Here is a 21024-nt window from a genome sequence, read left to right as displayed (position 1 = left end):
AACATAGACTAAAATAATCGAGACATTACAGAAAGTATGCCCTCATTGTTAATTGCTTTGCTTGTTTCAGATTTCATTTGTCATATCTAAAATGTTTGAAATAAATACATGAAATGAAATGAAATAAGGCTTTGGATGTAGACTGCATAAAATCAACAAAAGCACCCAACTCATTCAAAACTAGCAAAAAATATATATTTATTTTATTCTAACCCATATTTCAGAGAAAACAAGTCCTTGTTCAAACTAAGGCATTAGCATTTCAGAGACACAAGAGGGAGCTAGAGTACAGCTCTGTGGCGCCCTGTGCTTTGCATCTGTGCCTTCTTGAGTGATGCTCCAATCAGAAAGGACAATTAGGATAACTATTTCAGCACTTTACCTTTAAAAGACTACACACTGTAAGATAATAATAAAAAGATGTAGCCTATCTTATTTGATAATTATAATGTTTGTTATGGTGGTCTTACCTGGGAGAATTTAAGACACTGCTCCATTGCTTTGGGGCCTACAGGCATATAGCCCATTGAGATAACATTTGTTGCTATCCTGTTTGCTCCTTCCTTCTTTCCTTCCTTTCCTCTCTTCCTTTTCTCCATTAATCTGATTTAAGAAAAAAAAACTGAACACTTATAGTCTACTCAGTTTTCAGCCTTATCAAATGATGAAACTACATTATTAGATAAACTCCTTAACATTTTCGGCAGCCTTCACACTTGTTACTAGTTGAGACTTGGATATAGCCTAAATACCTGTGTGCACACCTGCAAGCTGCACGGTGGAACAGAACCGTTGCACCCGTCACGTTTTTTTAGTGCACGCTCGCATTAATGAATAATAAATGTATGACGTTTGCGGATAGGTGGATGTTTTTAATTCACTCATCACCCCCCCCCCCCTGTGGTTGAAAGCTGGGATGACGTCACAGCAGGTCGAATAATCCATGCTCCCTGTTTCTCCACAATGATCGACTTGTGCGTTATTTCCTGCAGATCTGCTGTCGTGGGTCGATACTACGCTGCGTGTTCACAGCCAGATCCTCCTCCTCCTCCTCTTCTTTCCATCCCCTCGCCCCGCCTGTAGCCTACTCAGTGAATGAGGAATTTGTTTTGTTTTTTATAACCATTTATCGCGAATTATCCGTCACATTGGCTGCTTTTTGGTGCAATGTGAGCTGCAGACATAAGACTCAAGGCTCGTTTTAACAACACTATGGGGATTTAAAAGAGCAGGAAAAAAAGGGACCCAAAGCTAAGCATCCGTCTCCCTGCATCTCCTCCGCCGCTGGGATCATGATCCACCTGAAACCATGGAGAGTCCTGCTTCTTGTAACCGTGCTGTGCCAACCAGGGATGTCAGAGAAATACGGTAAGATGATGATGATGATGACGATGAGACTGATGATGGCACGGTCCTTACCAGAAGTCATGCTATATTTCTGTATGCTTGATGTTCCCTCAGGTACATGATGTTTCTAACTAATGACTTCACATCCCATCTGGATACTTTATCCATGGGTGCATCGCTATCAGAGTGCTGTAAAATGTCCACACTGAGTGTAATCTACATCTTTATATCACTTTACATGCCATTCCTTTAAAAAAATGTTTCTAAATAATTAGAGAGATGGGTAGATAAAAGAGACCGATGAAATGAGGCGGAGAAGAGATGGGGGTTGAAAAATGATGCAAAGTGACAAGGCACATAAAAAACCAGAGTAGCCAATTTATGTATTTTTCTTAACAGACAACAGAAGAATATATGGAGCATTTAATAAAGGGTTAAAGTCTTCTGCAACTCCATGTAAATTATATCAAACATTAAAGATTGATTCCAGTTGATTAATTAAAAAAAAGGTCTAATCAGAAACACCATTCACTGTAATCATGTTTATTGGAATTTAAAAATAAATACATTACAAGCTCATTAAAAAAAACATCTATTTTAAAAGTGTGTTTACTGATGTGTCGGCAGAGTGGAGCTTGCATCAGCAGTTGAGCTGGCAGGGACATTTAGAGTTTTCTTTAGTAGTATTGAAAATGGCAGCAGCAGCTGTTTCTGCTCGACTATTTTGTACTGACTTGAACAAAAGACATAAAAATCAAATTACTTTTCTTGTTGTAGATTGATGCATTGAGCCTGCGTAATTAGAAATCAATACAGAGAATCAACAAGTGTATTGTTACTCCCTCCATCCTTTCAGACTCCCACCCAAAGATGGCTTCTACATTTTTTTTCTTCCCATAAGTTTGATCTTTGCAGACTATCTATACTTACATCTGTCTGGCATGTCAAGGTGGAGATATGTGAAGTAGAGAGTGCATTCAGGGAGTAATTCAGTTTGAGATTGAGAAAGGAGATGTTTTTTGTCTGCTTCTGGTTTTCCCTGACAAACACAAGTGAGCTGGGTTTTGTTCAAACAGAATAGTTTCCAGCGCCACCATTTCCCCCTCCACCCTGAATATACGAATATGAATATCATGTTTTCCCTTTTTTAAGAACTATCATTGAAATGCAATGCATAATAATTGACTTTGTGAATGAAATCTTTTTTTTAATTGTAAAAACTAAAATACACTCAAAAACGTCCAAACACAAAACAAGTAACAGTGAACACAAGATGCTGATAAAATACTTGTATGCACAGTTTTCCATTAGAATTCAAACATCAATAAAAAAAAAAACTCTGAGCATTATTATTAAATGCTCTCATAATGATAATGGTGTGCTCAGTTTGGTAGGATTCTGCAAATGTGGACAATTCAGCACCATGGAGAGAAACCAGTAACCACTGATGCTTCCCTTTGTCTAGTCATCCATTAACGTCTCTTTGCTTCCATCTCTCTTCTTTCACACAATCATCCATATAGTATCTGAGCTGTCATCCATCCAAATGTCAGATTTTTTTCCCTGGAAAACCAGTCAGTGTTTGATGACTAGGATTGACATTTACCGGTACACACACAGTGTCCTCTCAGATAATGTGAATGTCAGTGCCTCTGCAAACTCCTGTGTGCTACAACTACACAGATAACTGCTTGGCTGGGTCCTAATGTAATAATATCCTTTGTGTTTTTTTTTGCTTGAGGTTTTGCTCCATGTGAGGCAGATTTATGCAGAGTGGCCCCTAAACACTCTATTTACTCTTTAAAGGCATCAATATGTGTAAGATTCAGACATAGATTTGGTAAAAACAAAATATTTAAAGACAGAGAAAGACAAAGTCTGCACACTAGAAGCTGCTCCAGTTAACATTTAATAGGAATTATCACCACATGTAACGTTTGAGGCTCTATGTCTGACATCTTCCTTTGTCCTTGGATTTCTATTTTGTCCAGCAACCCAGGACTCAACTATTTGGATGGGCGTGCTGTTTGATATCTAGAATAGAATAGAATAGAATATGTTTTTGTGAATTAAAATGTAAAGTAAAGTGATTACCTCTCCTCAAAATACACCCCCAAGTTTCAAAGTTTTAGAGATCAACATCAAGTGTGAAATATATTTGTGTTTCATAAAGGTGAGTCACTCAAACTGCGGCTCGAGACTGCGTCACTTCAATTTAAGGAAAAGAAAATAGTTGTCAATCTTCTCTTGCAAGGTTTCTGTTCAGGAAATCACTCTGCCTTCAGCTCACCTGTTTCTCTATTTTTTATCTGTGATTTGATTTCTTCCGAACACACATTCACAAAATGATTATTTTAAATAAAGTGCAATAAAAGCTGGCCAGAGAGAAAAAGAATAAAAGAACGATCCCTGCGATATTCTCCCCTTGTTAGGTTACTGTCTATTGCCTGCCACACCTTGTCACTTCCCACCTATAGCTATACATCACAACACTTTCCTACAGGAAGACTAGGAACAAGTGGAACAGCTGAGAATGAAATATAAAGAAAATAAAACACACATGACAAAACTGCATTTGTCTTACTAAATAATAAGTGAGCATATTGTTGATACCCTCAAATAATGCCTACCCTCCAATAACTTCAGATTTCACATGCAAAAGAATATGGCCATCATTTTAAATGGCTTAAATCTTGATTAATAGATAGATCTTTAAAACCACTAAAAGCCTGTTCAACCTTTAATGTATGTTGGAATTAAATCAAATAGTTAGTGTTTCAATGCTTTCAGGAGTTGATGGTTTGATGCTGATGATTAACGATACTTTAAGGGGGCTGTAAAAATGTCTTTGAGCGGTTATATTAAAGTCTTGTAATTATGATTATTATTGTGAAGGTATGGCTTTGACAACGGCTGCATTTCAATATAAAAGACTTGTATGTTTTTGGTAACCACTGTTCACTGCATTTGAAGCCGATTTACAATGAGTAATCCAGGGTTAGACTCACTTTGTTCTGCTCACATTTCTACCTCTTCAAATGTGAATTACAGTAGTGGTTGCCATGGAAAGCATTGTGAAAGATTTTTCTCTGAGTACCTGTCGGCCTTGTGTTTTTTTTAACCACAGGTTGCCTATTTGAGAGGAAGCTGTGCATGAGGGATCAGTTCTGCTCAGATGGTGAGTAAAGCCACCACTGGTACTGTGTTTACACATAAAACACACACACACATAATGTCTGTGCTCATAAACTTTTAAGGCACACTGCTCTTTTTAATCCTGTGTTACCTCTGCAGCACATTGAATAGTTTCCCCTGCAACTGTAAATACACACACACACACACACACACACACACACACAAAGATGCTGACACAAATAACGTCTCTAAATATATAGAAACACACGTCAAAGATTTCCCCCCATCGTCTGCCTCTCTCCAGTCACCTGCCCCTCTCAGTTTTCCACGTCATATTCTAAGCCCCTCCCCCGCTCCACAGTCTCCATGGTAACACTGACATCACTGTGAGGTCGACACCCCCACAGTTGTTGTGCTAACACAGCGATGAGTCACTGACACACACTTACGCACTTGTCTGTGGAAATTGCACTTACGCACGCACGCAGCCATTGGACGGCATACAGAATGGATGAGCGTGCTTGCAAACACAGAGGGCTGTATTTATGCACATCTCAGGGTCTGAGGTTGAAGCGCGGGAGGCAAATGTTTGCTTTCAAGTCTGATTGGTGGAAATGAGCCCTTTTCGCTCTTTGAACATGCCTCTTCAATTAAAACTGAGCTATTAAAAAATGTGTTCCTCTTAAGTCATTAACAAATACTAATTGACCTAATTTGCAGCTTGTGGAAGAAGAAGAAAAAAAGTCCAAACTGCGGCAGTTTTTTTACACACACTCGTGTTCCACAAAAAGACAAGCAGCCCCATTGTTGAGTTTTCCTGAACAGGATTCAGAGATGTTTGAGGTTACTCAGAGCAAAAGTACACCAACAATTCATACTGTTTTGAGTCTGAATTAACTAAACGAATTTCCCCCTGGGATTAATAAAGTATTTCTGATTCTGATTTCTAAATGATTCCTTCTATGTTCAGTATTGTGTCTGTGCAATGCATAACCATTATCTATCTGCAAGCACACATTTTAATTTCTTTGATTACACATTTGACATCATAGGCATTAATGATATTATGAAATATTTGAATTCTAACATACTTGCTTTATGCAATACATAAATACATGAAAACAGCAGAGATGCTTATCAGTCTGATGGAGAATGTAGGCATGATAAATTGAAGACATATGACTTTATTATTGATGCTTAATATTATAACTGTTATTTGTCCTGCTACTTTACTACTTAAACTTTCCTGCATCTTGCTGTGAATTAAATGGACTATAGAAATCACGTTTTTTTTCGGTTCATGTTGAGTCATATAAAGATAGATATTGGTCATAAAACAGAAGGAATAAACCTCCCAGCTTAATTAAAAAAAAAAGATAAAAGAAAGAGCAACTATGAATCTTTAAAAATCATTTACAGGAAATAACCAGAATCAGTTCAGAAGAAGTATTCTGATGTATTTTATGCCTCTAACACACTGATGACAGTGATTCCATCTTATTCCATAAGCTTATGTAATGTTTCCCGTCAGGCACACAATCACCCTTTGATGTCTAATATAATGTCAGCTTTCTGCACAGCACATCCTTCTCTCCCTGCAGCAAACACCAGAGACTTTAAGCTCTCGTGTAGTTTTTAGTTCTTTTCCTTCTGCAGGCTGCCACCAGTGATACACAAGATTGATTGCATCTGATGTGTTTTGCTGTGCTGTATGGAATGCACCTCTTATTTTCAGTGCTCTCAGCATTTGTTGTATTTGTATGGGACATGCTGTGTTGCCAGCTATTATTGCTTTGGTTGTGTTCCAGGTAGATTAGAAGTTTTCCCTGTTTTCAGCCCACCCAGAAACAGAAGAGTTTTTGTTGTTTTGTGAATTTGTGGCGCTTTGTAGCTTCTGTTTCTTGTCCTCCTCCAGCCCACTCTGTGGAACATATTTGTAGTACACATTATAATAAAAATGCAAGGACCCTGTTGATGCTTTTGTTGATTTTGTTGAAGAGCCTGTAGAGTGTCTTTGAGTGAGATGCATCTGTTAAGCAGAGTAAGGTCACATATTATCGCTTGAGGTCTTTCTGTGCAGGTGTAGCACCCTGAACTTGTCCACTAGCTGCTCCTTGAGGTTCCTTGTAACTTTAACAAGGTTGGTACACAGGTAAGCAGTCAGTGGTGCAGACAAATCCAAAATGGGCAGGCAAAAGGCAAAAATTAGAAGCAGCCAATGGTCATAAAACACCAGAAAACTCAAAAGTAGAAAAGGCTGGACCAAGGCGACATAAGGGAACGCATCACAAACTGGCAACAAAAGGAGGACATATGGGTAAATACACAGACAGTCAGACACAGGGGTGACGAGACACAGGTGAGCACTATCAGGGTGTGGGAACACAAGGTGGGAAAACACAGGGAACAGGATCTGAAAATAAAAGACGACAAAGAAAAACATGACCTGATGTAACTTGAAGGGTTGTGTGAGGGATTACCCAAGGAGGAGTCGAATTGTCAGGAGTCAACTTTTGGATGTGGAGCACACCACACCTTTGAAGGGCAACTGTCAAAAAGATTGAAAGACCACCACGTTTTTTTTTAATGTGTTTTGCAATAAAAAATGTCAAGTTTTTACCAAGCCATAACTCTGTTGTGATGCCTGAGGGTTTGACTAATCTAATAATACTGTAAGGCCTTGGCTGCATCCATTTTGCTATGCTTAATCATTTTACAGACAGCCTGTTTCACAACAATTGATTTAAACAGTGGAGAGACACTTTTATTGAAACTACTTCATAGGTTTTGAGTTTTGAGAAAATTCACTGACACCCTGCAGCCAATCAGAATCGAGTATTCATCCGGACCATGATGTGCTATAAACTCTACAACATCTCTTTCATTTCCTTTAAAACTCGAGGATTGGGAAAACATGTACCATTTATTTACGTTTTATTTTATTTTAAATTTGAATACACCTACATATCCACACACATTCTACCTATACTGTAGTGTAGAATATCATGGTAGTGCTTTATACTGTATCACTGTTTATCTGACTTATATTTATTAAACTGGAGTGTTTTTAAATCCTATCATTTAAGCCAAACATTACCTTTCTTTCAAATTGAATAGATCTGATTTGTACAGGGGATATATGGCAATATATCCTCTGTACAAAAAAGATATTCACAGAAATAACCCAAGCTCCAGAAATAGTCCCAATCCAATCAAGCCAAGCAGTTTGCTGCATCCTCTCCATTCATCTTCCATTCCTCCTCCATTCCTCCATGTCCCTGTTCTCTCTGTCATCAGTCAGTTCTCCACCAGGAATAACTGTATGTCTTCTCTACTATAGTGCAGTCCATAGCCAGGATACAATAACAGGTGGAGTATCAAATTATTGGCATTGATGATTGGAAATTAGATTTTGGGTTTCTCCGCCTAGGATGGAAAATATGGAAATTTTCTTTTCTTTTCTTTTCTGAGTTTTAAGGGAAGGAGAGATGCTCACGTTTTGAATTGTAGCTTTCTTTCTTTACGTAATATCATACTATACAGTAGATCAAATTGAACAATATCACTAGGCATTTATAAGAAGTAGTTACTGCAAAAAAAGAAATAACGCCAAACAATCTATTTCTATTCAGTGTTCAATACATTGAGTGGTTAAATAAATCACTGTCACTGCTTCCTGGCTGCATAAACACTCTAATCCTCTCTAATCTGTTCAGTATAACCATGCACAGTTTCACCAGTTTTAGCTGGTGTAGTGAAAGACAGTGATGACTCATCAGTGCGCTGAATAGTGCACAGTCCGCCCTGCTTTATCCTTATTCCAAACACATAGACGTCTGACAGTCTTTTACTTTCAAAATATCTCTCTTATTGATCAGCCACTATGAAAGTGCAGTGGAAAAAAAAGTAAGTAATTTCAGCCCCTGTTTAAGCCCCCCCTTTTTGATGCACTGGCCTCTCTCCTTGCCTTGATTCTCTTATAAATTTTGAAGGGATGAATACTTGCATACCTTTATGCAGTGATACAGGCACACAGCGAACACTCACTCTGTGAAGCTTAAAGTGATGCATCAGCTTGTTTCTGGTAGATGAGTTGATGCATGAAATTGTGTAGGCTGAGGTTGACATAATGTCTAGAGTTAGTACTTTTTTTTTATCCATGTACTGCAGATAATGAAAACGGTTTCTTAAAAATTCTGTTGATTAAACTCTATTATGTTTTGATTGGCCCTGAGGCTGCCTGCAAGTTCTCAACAACTTCAAGTGAACTTTGAGTAAAGCACACTTGGTGACGGTGGCAGAACCTTATCAAAAGGGATTTGACAAGCAGTCAAAGAGTGTGGGCTGAACTTCAAAACTATGACTCACTGCTGTGGCGTGGGCTAACATGTGAATTATAGCCAACACAAAGCACTGCACTGTACCTCAAGGACAGCTTCAATGAAATATCTGTTAAATTTTCTTTACAAAGAAGATAAGAAATCGTCTATTGATACATTTTTAGTTTTTTTTTCTCACTTTGACTTGTCCCAGTTAGCCTTAACTTCATGATAGAGTCACCATGCACATACCAAGACCCTGACACTGAAGCAGCTAAATGGAATCAAGCCTTTATGTACTTAATCGTTTACACTGACTGAAGAGACTATCCAGCCAATATAAGATAAAATATGTTACAAGTTCTATACATTTTGTATCTTTGGGTTTATTCCAGACGGGCTGTTTGGTCAGTGTCGTAGTTCAAAGCAGGAGCAGATCCAGTACCAGGTGTCAGTTCCTGTCCTGAAGAGGATGCAGGAAGTCCTCAAACAGCTCATGCTCCAAGGTGAGTAAATACATAACAATCATCAACAGCATTCAAGGCTTATTGCAAATGTGTTTAATGCTAAATTAAATTAATGCTACTAGTGCTCAAAATGACTTATCAAATGTGCTAAGATTTAGCTAATATGCTAGCAAATGAGAAATTGATTGCTAACATGCTGACATTCATCAACTTACTTTTTTATAATTAATTAATTAATTAATTATAAAAAAAGTAAAAGTGCAGTTTATTTGGTCATCATTTGTTAGCATCGTGCCAAACATTGTCACTGAAAATTGTTTGTTCCACTCAACTTTACGTCCGTCTTAGAAGACCAAAACACAGATGTCAGTTTGTATCCTTAACAAATTTAAGTAGCAAGTGCTGTGTGCCGCACAGCCAATGTGCTCCCAGTACCATAGAGGAAAGTCCAGAGAGACACCTCAGTCTTTACACTCTCACTCCCATCTTCTGTGGCCATCCAAATTACCTGTTGAGTATATGTGTGTGTGTGTGTGTGTGTGTGTGTGTAGGTCTTTCCTGGCAAGATGACATCACCCAGTATATCTTATCAAAGGAGCTGAGGAGAGTTCCACATACCACCCAAACCATAAAGCCAAACCCCTCCTCCTCCTCCTCCTCCTCCTCCTCTCATCCCTTTCAGTAAGTACTCCTCAGTTACAGTGATGACATCTTACACAAAACAAATGAGTCAGAAGAAGGAATCAGATCCATCCATTCAGGTCCCCTTGAGTCACCGGTCAGAGTGCTGTGATCCTTTACCTTTCTCGCTGCCTCCACACTAACACTCTTTTGTTTCTCTCCGGGTTGCCAGGTCCAAACAGCATATCCCTCAACACCACAGCTCTAAGTCAGGGTCCACAGCTCCTAGTGGCAATTATCTTGACTATATGATTGTCGAGCCTCCTCAGGCCCCACTACGCATGCAGACAGCCTCTATGGACCCATACACATACCACCAGGTACACACACACACACACACACACACACACACACACACACAAAGTAGGTGAACTCCCAACTCATTTAAGTATTTTACCTCACATCTGGAATAAAACTAATTTGTATGTTATCATAAAAATGTGTCCATTACAAAACTGATAAATACATCATTAGTCTGCTATTTTATTTTATTTTTTTAAATAAAATGATCTTTAAATCTAAGATGGGCGCGATATCTCTCCTGATTCCAGCATAGATACCAAGATGAAGTAGAGAGATCACTCATTGGAGCAGGAGGCAGTTATGCCCGCCCCTCTTCAAGGTCTCAGGCCAAACAGAGAGAGCGAGAACGTGACCGGCAGCTGCTACAGGAAGCCTTGTCGCTCTACATGGCATCTCCACAGCCGTCTTATCGACACAGAGGTGCTGCCTCCATGGCTCCTGCAGGTAAATGGGATTTTTTTTTTTAGTAAACAACACACAGGAAAATACCTATTCAGAATTCAGGCAGTAAGATTATTGAATTACTGAAGGACTAGACACAAAATAACTTACTCAATTTACAAAAATGATGTGGAAGGAAAACAGATGCATCAATTATAAGCAGACAATTCTGTTTAGCATCATAATCTATTATGCTATTGGCAGGTCTGCCTTATTATGAGGAATTGAATCTGGAGATACCAGTGGACTATGAGGAAGACTACACCCTGGAGGAGAGACTTGATACTGCTGGCAGACAACAAGCACTGCAGAATAAAAAAGCTCCTCAGGACTTCAGTGCTCTGCCTCAAAACAATGGTGAGGAATAGGAAATATGAACCTCTTTAAAAACATATATGGTGGCTTACTTAATAGAAATAATGCTAACTTTTGCTATGCTGCATTTAGATGGCCTGCTCCAGAGGATGTCAGGAGTGTTACAGAGGTATGGAGTTGACCCCAGAGAGCTCAGCCAAGAGCAGCTCTACAAGCTAGCCCTCATTCTTCAGCTGCTGCAGGCCCAGGAAAAAACAGGTATTGTGTTTTTAAATTATTATTAAAAGGTCAAACAAAACAAACCCAAACTACATATGAGGTCATGTGGAAACTAACTGCAAAAATTTAAATGGAAGACATTTGAGCCCCCTTTTGCATCTTTATACTATAAAATTATGTTTATGTAAGATGATGATATTTTAAATCTTAGAATTCATTATAATAATATTTTTTTATGTCTGAATTATTTGTAGCTACACAAATCTAGGGCTTCATTGTTGTTTTCTTTGATATTTGCTTAAAACAGATCCAATTGAGAAAGACCTCATCACCCTGAAGGAGGTATGTCAGCATCCATTATCAGAAAGTCAGTGTTTAATATTCTGTTCACACAATGTCTGACATGTCTCCTATCATTCCCCTGTAGATGCAGATGTTAAAAACAGACAGCGTCTCCAATAAGCCAGAGAAGCCTGCCCTTGTCCCTCACCCCCCTGCCGCCCCTCCTGCAGCCCCTCCTGCCCCCTCCTCCCTCTCAGTCCCTGCTACATCTCCATCTAAAAGTGCCAGCCTGCCCCCTTCAGCCTCCCAGCCCCCTCAAGCTGCTCCGGTTGAATCTGGACAGGGCTTGAAGGAGGAGGGGCCTCCACGGGTCGAGGGCACGGGAGGCAAGGAGGAGTACGGATACATTGTCACAAACAGAAGGTCAGAGAAACGAACGAAATAATCACTTAATGTCATTTTAATTTCAAGAAAAGAGTGTCAAATATGAGATACATGATTGCAAGTGTGTATTTAATGTTTTTTTCTTTCATAGTCCTCTGAGTTTGTATGATGGAGTGAAGCTGTTGGAGCTCCTGGCTGATAAGATTCACCTGACAACCAGCAGCTTCATTAACATCAGGTAACACCTACATGTTATGTTTGGTCACAGCTGTATATTTCACTGTTTCAAAATGTAGGTCATTTTCAGTTTGCAGGCTCCAATGTGTGTGCATGTCCTGGTGGTTTGTGTGTTTCCAGTGTAGTGGGTCCTGCCCTGACGTTCCGTATTCGCCAGAATGAGCACAACATGACAGCTGCAGAGGTGGCTGCTAAAGCCGGTGAGACTCAAAACCACACACCAACACTTAACCTATACCCACAAATAAACACAAGCATGAGGGCATGAACTGTAATGTTACTCTTGTGTTTTTTTTCCTCAAACATATTTTAACCAAAATATTTTTTTCTTTGTTGTGGCATTTCAACAAAAATATTTTTTTTCTCACCCCAACAGTATCTGAAAAGAACTTTCTGGAGTCTGAGACAGGCCTGAAGATTGTACAGACAGGTGTAGGAGAGGTAAATGATTGACTTCTACCTCCATACTGTGATTACTCTCATGGTTCTTTCATGGTTGTGATAATGTGCAGAGTAGACTACCTGCAGGCCAAGCGGCCAGATCAAGTCAGCGAGGCTACACATAGTAACACCCAGTATTTCCACTTGTTGCCATGGTGCTTTATCTCCTCTGCCTCTCCCTCCCCTGCTGTGGCTCCCCAGATCCAAGGTGCTATGGCAACAGTCACATGTGTCATTAACCTCATTATTCGCTGTTCGCACAAACATTCTGACTCAAAGCCTGATAATCATCACCTGCATCCCCAGTGTGTATATAATGGATTTATTAGCATAATGGAGTCAGAAATGTACATCAGTTGGAGAAAAAAAAAAAAAAAAACCTTTGGATATGATCAAAACTAAGACAAACAACTCCAAGCAAAACATGAGTTGAATATTTTGAGATGAAACTGGGAAGTCAAAATAAAAATACAGTCACACTAAAGCTCACTAAAACTAGCTATTTGAATCAAGAAGGAATGATTCTTACATAAAATATATCAAGAACCATTTCTCTTTGCTTTAAACATGTTATATACATGCTGTTGGTGCAAAAGCAGCTTCAGGATTTAAGAAACATCTGAAGATCCAACAACGAAAAGTTGATTTAAAGCTCCTGTAAGGAGTTTTTATCTGGTTGTGAAACAGACTGACATGCATAGAAAAATTTGCAGCTCTTATATAAGGAATCAATTTATTCTCTCAATTCCAGCTTTTTTTTTAAGTTTGTAAGTGGAGCTGCAATTGTTTTCTGTGAAGTGACACTTTGAGTGCACTAGAGTGTGGTTATTTAGAGTGAAAAACAGGACTGTACACCAGCTCAAAATGGAAAAAAAATGCTGTGCTGAAAACAGTTTTAAAAGGCAGAGAAGTAGATGAAGTAGAGGTAGAATGACTTAGTGTACTGTACCAAGGTTCACTGAGCTTAACGTACCCCCTGCTGTTTTAATGGCTTCTTGGATGATACTACTGTATATTGACTTAACTGTCTGTCTTTACAGCTCAACATCAACCCCTCACTGTGTAAACCTTGCTGTCACATACAGTTAAATGGGCAATAATGTATTGTTAAGTTTAAACAAGTTGTTTTCATATCCCAATGGTAAGGGTAGATTCCCTTGTGTTGCTAAGCTTAGCCTGAGTACTCTTAAAAGTGAGTGCAATGGACGTGTTGCTCTAAAGAGATAAAAATCAGTAGACTTTGTGTTTCTTTTCCACTGCCTGTGTCTTTTTCACCACTCTTGATGATCTATTTTTCCCCAGAGGACGGATGCACGGGGTCTCCCTCAGGTAACCAGGGTTTCCCAGGGCTCGAGTGGGACAGTCATCACCCTTGTTTCCATGGCAGTCGTAGGAGGTGTGCTGGTATTGGCCATGGCGGTGGCTTGTTTCAAGCACTACACGCAGCAAGTAGCCAATGGCAAGCTGGGTCTGGGGCCGGAGGGAGGAGCGGAGACACACTTTGACTATCAGGTGCAGCAACATAATGCAGAACTACAGACCTAATAATTGAGACAAAATAATTGTCACAAATTGGGTATTTAAAACAATTATTCCTTCATGTTGTGATGAATGGAAAGTGCAAGAAATCACATAACGTAGAACAAAGGAGCAATAAATATTCATATCCACATTTTTTTATTCTGATAAATGTTTACAACTCCAACTTGTTTTAGTTAAAATTTTAATTATATGTTGTCAGCATAGCATGCCTATATATGGGCTAAATGAAAAGTTGATCAATTCAATCATCAGAAAGTGATCAACAGAAGAAGAAGAAGGGAAAAGTTAGATAAAGCCACATAAAAGAAGAAGCACATTTGTCATGGTATAGTTTTTTTTAACACAAATGTATCCTGTAACTGTTTTACACTACACTATCAGTATTATACTTTGGCATAAGTCTGACCTTTTTTACCATTTTTAACATTCCTCTTTAGGAGCTATGTCGGCAGCACATGGCGTCCAAATCCTCACTCTGCCGTCAGGACTGTGTTGGCGTAGCAGGGTCCGCCATACCCGCGGGTGCCGGTGGTCGAAGGGGTACTGACACGTCTCGCGTCAGCAGCGTCTCCTCCCAGTTCAGTGATGGTCCCCAGCACAGTCCGTCCTCCACCCACAGCTCCACCCCGTCCTGGAGCGAAGAGCCCGCTCAGTCTAACATGGACATCTCTACGGGTCACATGATACTGGTGAGTTAAGGCACAAAGGACTTCCTGATGTAGTAAATTAATTTATGGCAGTAGACAGTAGAAATGGTAATTTTTTTCTTTGTTTGTCAGATATTAAACACCCACATTTTATTTGTCATCTCTCCGTCAGGCTTATATGGAGGATCACCTGCGTAATAAGGACCGCCTGCAGAAGGAGTGGGAGGCTTTGTGCTCCTATCAGGCTGACCCCTGCTCACTGGCTGCTGCTCAAAGCCCCACTAACATGGACAAAAACAGACACCCTGAATCCATCCCCTGTGAGTTCATAAATATATCACTATTTCTGATCACATGTTTAAATTGATGGATTAACAAATCAGTCATCAGTGCACAATGCATAAACATATGCCCGCTAATCGCCTTGAAACATATAAAACTTGTTCTGCACATTATACTAAAGAGAAAAACGTGGAGGTGTTGTGATGTTTTATGTTCTTTCAGCGACTCATCTTTTATACCTGTGTCTTCTACAGATGATCACACTCGTGTGAAGATGAAGTCTGAATTAAACCCAAATAAACAAGACTACATCAACGCCAGTATCATTGTAAGGATTCTTCACACTATTGAAGACTTTTTATAAATGATGGTTTGTAACAAAGTGGATTTCACCTTTAAAGCTTCTGTGAGGAGTTTTAGCTGGCTATGAAACAGACTGAAATGCATATTTATGTCATTTTATGAGCTAAAATATAACACAAGATCATCAGCATAAAGATGAACTTTTTCTATGTAGTTATATTCAATGCCTGAAATCGCTGCCGTGGATTTTTTTGTTTGAATAACAAAACTTATGCATGTACAGGAGAAAAATTGCAAAGAGAATAGCGGTACGGCTTTGTACACAGATGACCACAAATTTGAGCAAAAGAGCGTCATTACAATATGATAAGAAAAAGTCAGCAGTCCTAAAGCCTATTCTAAACCTCTCCTTCTCTGTTTATGAATACAAACACTTCAACCTGATTCAAGACTGACCTGTAAAATCCAGTACTTAGTGCTCAAGAAGTCAACGAGAGATACACACTTCAGGGATTTGTTTATGTATTTATGACCAGCTTACTGTTTGAGATTGTGTTGATCTCTGCTCTCTTCCTTTCTCTTTTTAACCCTTTAGGTCGATCACGACCCTCGCCAGCCGGCTTATATCGCCACACAGGGACCGTTGGCTCACACTGTGGCTGATTTCTGGCAGGTTGGTCCAAGCCTTGTTTTTGTTTTTTTTTGATTGTTTAAATGTTCCCCTTTTCTATATTACACAGAATCTTGTAGATCAACCCACAAATTAAAACCCTGCAAGCCCTTAGACCATTCTGTCCATCTTTATGATTCTGTCTTGTTACTCGTCACAGATTCACTACATAAAAATATCTGAAGTGCATGTGTGTGCTTTCATGTAAGGAGTGTATTGCTTCCACTTACAGATGGTGTGGGAGAACGGCTGCACAGTGATAGTGATGATGTCAGCTCTGGTTGAAGACGGAGAGAAACAGTGCGAGCGATACTGGCCTGACGAGGGCTCATCACTCTACCACATCTATGAGGTTCGTTTCCTGTCCTAATGTGAAATATTATATTTCATATTTAGCAGTGTGTTTCATGGTGCTTTTCTTGCTGGAAACATTCAGCAAAATGGGAACAACTTTCTCGCATCAAAACAATAAGATAACAAAGAAAAGTCATAATGAAGATCCAAGTTTAATATGACAATAAAGACAGAGTTCTTTATATCTCTGAACAGAGTTTTAGTCAGTTACCCCCCAAAACTACAGACTTTAAGTGTCAGAATGAGGGGGTTTTAACACAGACATGTTTATATCTAGGGGGTATTTTCTTTTTGTGGAGGAGACTTGGGGTCACAAAATATTTTAACCATTATTTTTTTTATTAGTGTTCATGGGGTGATCAGCTTTAGAACGTGTTATTTCTTTATGTAATTTGCTGTGATCAGATTAATGTCAAACTCGAACAGTGGACAAAAATGCACAACTCTGAGCGTGCACCGCATGTACAGAGGCTGTATTCCTCCTTTTGAGGGTTCGAAATCTGACCTGTGGCTCCTTTCCCGCTTGTCATTCCCCTCTCTCTCTCTCCCTACGGTTTCTGACTCCATCCACTGTCCTGTCTTTAAAATAAAGGCATAACAAGCCCAGATATAAACCTTAAAAAAAAGCACAATCCTCAAGAAAACTTTTAAGAGTTCAACAAAAGTTTACTCAGATAAAAGTTTTAAGAGCAAGCAGAGATAGAGATAATCAGGAGGCAAAAACAGGTCGAAAATTCATTCAAAGGTAATTCACAAGAAAGTCACTAAGAAAAATACAGTACTAAATACTGTAGGTACTGACAAACAGTATGGAACACAAAAACTAAATACCCATGAGGTAATCAAGACTAGTGAAGACAGCTGGGTTGATTAGTGATGAGACTCAGCTGGGACCAAGACGCTGACACAGTAGCGATGAGGAGGAATGTGAAACATGTGAAGGACACAAGAGGGCAGCAGAGGGAACCTGAAAGGAGAGGGAAGTCATTAACTCAAAGAAAACCCCATGAAGGAAGTCAAATATTAAAAGAAAGAGAAACATAACCTAGTCTGAACATTAGGATATGACAGTTAAAAAATGAAGGCCTGTGATTGCCTGCGTTAGGGAGCAACTTTAGAATTGGTTAATAATTTAAACTGAAGAGTATTGGATTTATTAGCAGTTAGTATTTATAAAGGCTCATACGTGTAGTGATATGGATAAGGAACCTGGAAATAAGGAATCTGGAAAAAAAACTCCAAAGAAATAAATTTAAAATATATTATGTGTCATTTTTACCCATGTATTCTGTTTTTACATCTTTGTAGGTGAATCTGGTGTCAGAGCACATCTGGTGTAAGGACTTCCTGGTGCGTAGCTTCTACCTGAAGAACATCCAGACGCAGGAGACCAGAACTCTGACGCAGTTTCACCTGCTGAGCTGGCCGGCTGACGGTATCCCCACCTCCACACGACCGCTGCTCGACTTCCGCAGGTATGAAATGACGCAATTATACCGACTAATCCTGTGAGATTCAGTCATTTTATAGCCAACACCAGACGTAACACACAGGTGGTGAGGACGATGTGTGTGTGTGTAATGTTGGGGCTGACTCACTGGTCAATCCTGTTTTATTTTCTGTGTTCTGTCTTCCCTCACATTCTGCACTGTGTGTTATCCATTAAAACCTCCTTGTGGGACATTTCATACTCCTTCCATCATCTGAGCTCTCTCTCTCTCTCTCCCTCTCTCCCAGTGTGCAGGTTGACAGGTTTGTATTTGAACATCTCCCAGTGTCATTTTTGTGGTTTGCAGCTAGTACTCTGGCTCCAGTTGCATAGTCACAAAAATGAGCATTGGCAGGTGTGACTGGCTACTGCAAGAGGGACAGTGAATCTGGGGCTTCCTTATTCAGCTTTCCTTTCCTGTTTTACATCTCGTCTCAACGTCCTTCACAAACCCCTTGCATTTCATTTCATTTTTCCCATTCCTTTCATTCTCTACTTCATTCCTAATCTTACTGTGTTCATCAGTTATTTAAATGTCTTTGATCATTTTGTACTCCTCCCTGGTCCAATCTGCTTCCTTCTGATTTCTCAATGCTGCATAAGAGACATTAGTATGCGTTTGTATGCATTAATCAATGTTTGGATTGCTGAAAAGAATAATGTTTATACGATGTAATGTGTGAACAATCTCAGCTGGGACTCCCAACGTTTGTAATAAATATTATATAATAGAGAATCTTCTCTGCTCTTTGTTCTCCTCCCTGTCTCTGCTGTCCCTTGTTCCTGTTTTTCAGGAAGGTGAATAAATGCTACAGAGGTCGCTCCTGTCCGATCATCGTTCACTGCAGGTATTAAAAACAAACAAACAATGAACACCAGACTTTTTACAAGAAGAATGCAGATATAGAAGCAGATTGACAAATAAACTACTCAGCAGAAATACAAAGGCATTGACAGTTTCTCTTTTTCTCTCTGTCACTCCACAGTGATGGCACTAGCAGGACTGGCACATACATCCTTATAGACATGGTGCTGAACCGCATGGCCAAGGGTGAGTCATTTAGGACACACATAAACAGGGCGTCATGGCCCTATGTGCTTTCATGTGCTACTATATGTGGACAGCAGAGGGGGGTATAATCACAACTAGATTTTACTTTGATGATATTTGATTAATTAGTTCACACAAAGGTATGAATAACTGGATGTATCTTTTCCAGGGGTTTATTTCACATAGAAGCTCAATGGGATAGCTAACTTGAACAGCTTAAAATGTTCATGAAATTGGGTATAACTCATGTTGTGAGATTTTTTAGATGCTAACATTTATTACCAAAGAATTTCTTGAATCTAAACATTGACTTTAAACTGATTGTCTTCAAGCTTGTATCACGTCTGTGGTTTTAGTTGTCAGAAATGAGAAGTCTCAGGATAAGCTTGTGTTGCTATTTAGTTAAACATCACACAGGGTTACTGTCTCTTTAAATCGCACCCAGCTATACTGTATTAACAAACTATACTGTGTTCGTGCCTTTTGACTGAATCATTCTCTGCCAGACTGATGTTGAGAAAGATTTTCTTTTCGGTACAATATCTGAATAAACACTATTAGCTCAGCTTTTTATGTAAATGCTAATATTTAACTTATCAAATTAACATTGTCTTCTTCATTACCAGATGTGAATGTTGTTGTTTTTTATGGAAGGTATTAATCAGCTTAAGCACAACAGTGTCAGTGAAACCTCCCAAACTGCTGTAGTGACCCTCCTACTGTTCCTGTTGTTGTGTTTAGGCGTGAAGGAGATTGACATCGCTGCCTCTCTGGAGCACATCAGAGACCAGAGACCTGGCTTGGTCCGCACCAAGGTACCATATATCTTTGTGTGTGTGTGTGTGTGTCTGTGTGTGTGTATATATATGTAATTTGCACTTCAAAGATCTACTTCCATCAAAATCTAACTATTCAATCCTTCACACATTTCTCTTGTACTTCTCTCCGTATCCCTCTCCCTCATCAGGACCAGTTTGAGTTTGCGCTGACAGCAGTAGCAGAGGAGGTGAACGCCATCTTGAAAGCCCTTCCACAGTGAGGACACGCACAGAGACAAACACTCCCGAGGTCACACTCGTACCATACAGCCATGTACGTCTGGCCATCACTGTAAATAAGAAATGTGCTCTATCACACCTGGAGCAGTTACTGCCCTTGTTATCAGCATGCAGTATTGTACCAGCTTCTCATTCTCTGAGGGTTTGATAAACCTTTATGGACCTTTATATTAACACAAAAGCCACATTTCATTTTTCGGCCATTGTTGTAAAAATTTGATCCACGTCCTATTTCACAACAATGATGCGGTTACATTTGAACGACGAGAGTTAACATTTGCATTTACTGTGCCTAAGTGAATACAGATTACATTTCCACATTTATTTCCACCCGATTCTGACAGGATGGAATTCACTTCAGTCTTTGTCTTCTTACATCAACCCTCGTTACTGGACATGACTACCTTAAATGACCAATCAGCATACAAGATCATTTTACCCCACCTCCAAAAGTGTGTTGGCTATTTTCTTCTGTTTGTGCTGTTTTCTTGGACTGATGTTTAAATAATTCTAAATCCCTTCGAATACGGTTCAAATCAACTCTCCGGTGTGTGATGTTTCATGTCTACCAGAGTTCTGTACGCTGCCGTATGATGTTTGTTGATTTTCTGGAGACTTTTAATTCGTCCATGCCTCGACAACATGATTGTTTGCTCCAAGCACTGGTTCTTAAGGATGCTTTACATCGACCACACACCTCTCTCTCTCTCTCTCTCTCTCTCTCCGTCTCTGCACAAAGGGTGATTTTGTTCAGGTTCCTTTATTGTCTTACTCAGTGTACGACCTTGTGATTTATGTAAATAATCAACCTGAAGATTGTGATTATTTCATGTAGCAGACAGAAAGAAAATATCTATAAAAATGTATTTTTGACTTGACCAGAATAAATTTGTGATGTGATGCAGCAAAGAAAAAGAAAAGGCCTCACGTTTTTGTTTTCAAAACCAATCTTTTCAATTCCATCATTCAGCATGTATGCATTTTGTTTTTATTGAAAAATGTTAAAATTCAAAACAGGTTATTCTGACTCTGATTCATGTACTTTTTTATTCTGTTT

General features: G+C 39.3%; 1 protein-coding gene across 1 annotated transcript; it reads left to right on the top strand.

Moving 5' to 3' along the window:
- The first annotated feature begins 956 nt into the window (after nt 1–956).
- ptprna (protein tyrosine phosphatase receptor type Na) lies at nt 957–20887 on the top strand. Its single transcript, XM_065962158.1, has 24 exons — nt 957–1368; nt 4475–4525; nt 9197–9307; nt 9820–9949; nt 10122–10269; nt 10501–10696; nt 10898–11050; nt 11141–11266; nt 11535–11569; nt 11655–11932; nt 12045–12131; nt 12251–12330; nt 12507–12571; nt 13874–14083; nt 14551–14802; nt 14933–15080; nt 15297–15370; nt 15941–16018; nt 16248–16367; nt 17678–17844; nt 18653–18706; nt 18845–18909; nt 19651–19724; nt 19877–20887. Exons 1-24 carry the CDS (start codon nt 1293–1295, stop codon nt 19946–19948), a joined length of 2850 nt encoding a protein of 949 aa, XP_065818230.1. The 5' UTR covers nt 957–1292; the 3' UTR covers nt 19949–20887.
- The last annotated feature ends 137 nt before the right edge of the window (nt 20888–21024 follow it).

This window comes from Labrus bergylta, chromosome 13 (genome assembly GCF_963930695.1).
Source record: "Labrus bergylta chromosome 13, fLabBer1.1, whole genome shotgun sequence".
In the NCBI taxonomy this organism is placed as follows: domain Eukaryota; kingdom Metazoa; phylum Chordata; class Actinopteri; order Labriformes; family Labridae; genus Labrus; species Labrus bergylta.
This window is presented reverse-complemented; position numbering and strand designations above follow the sequence as displayed.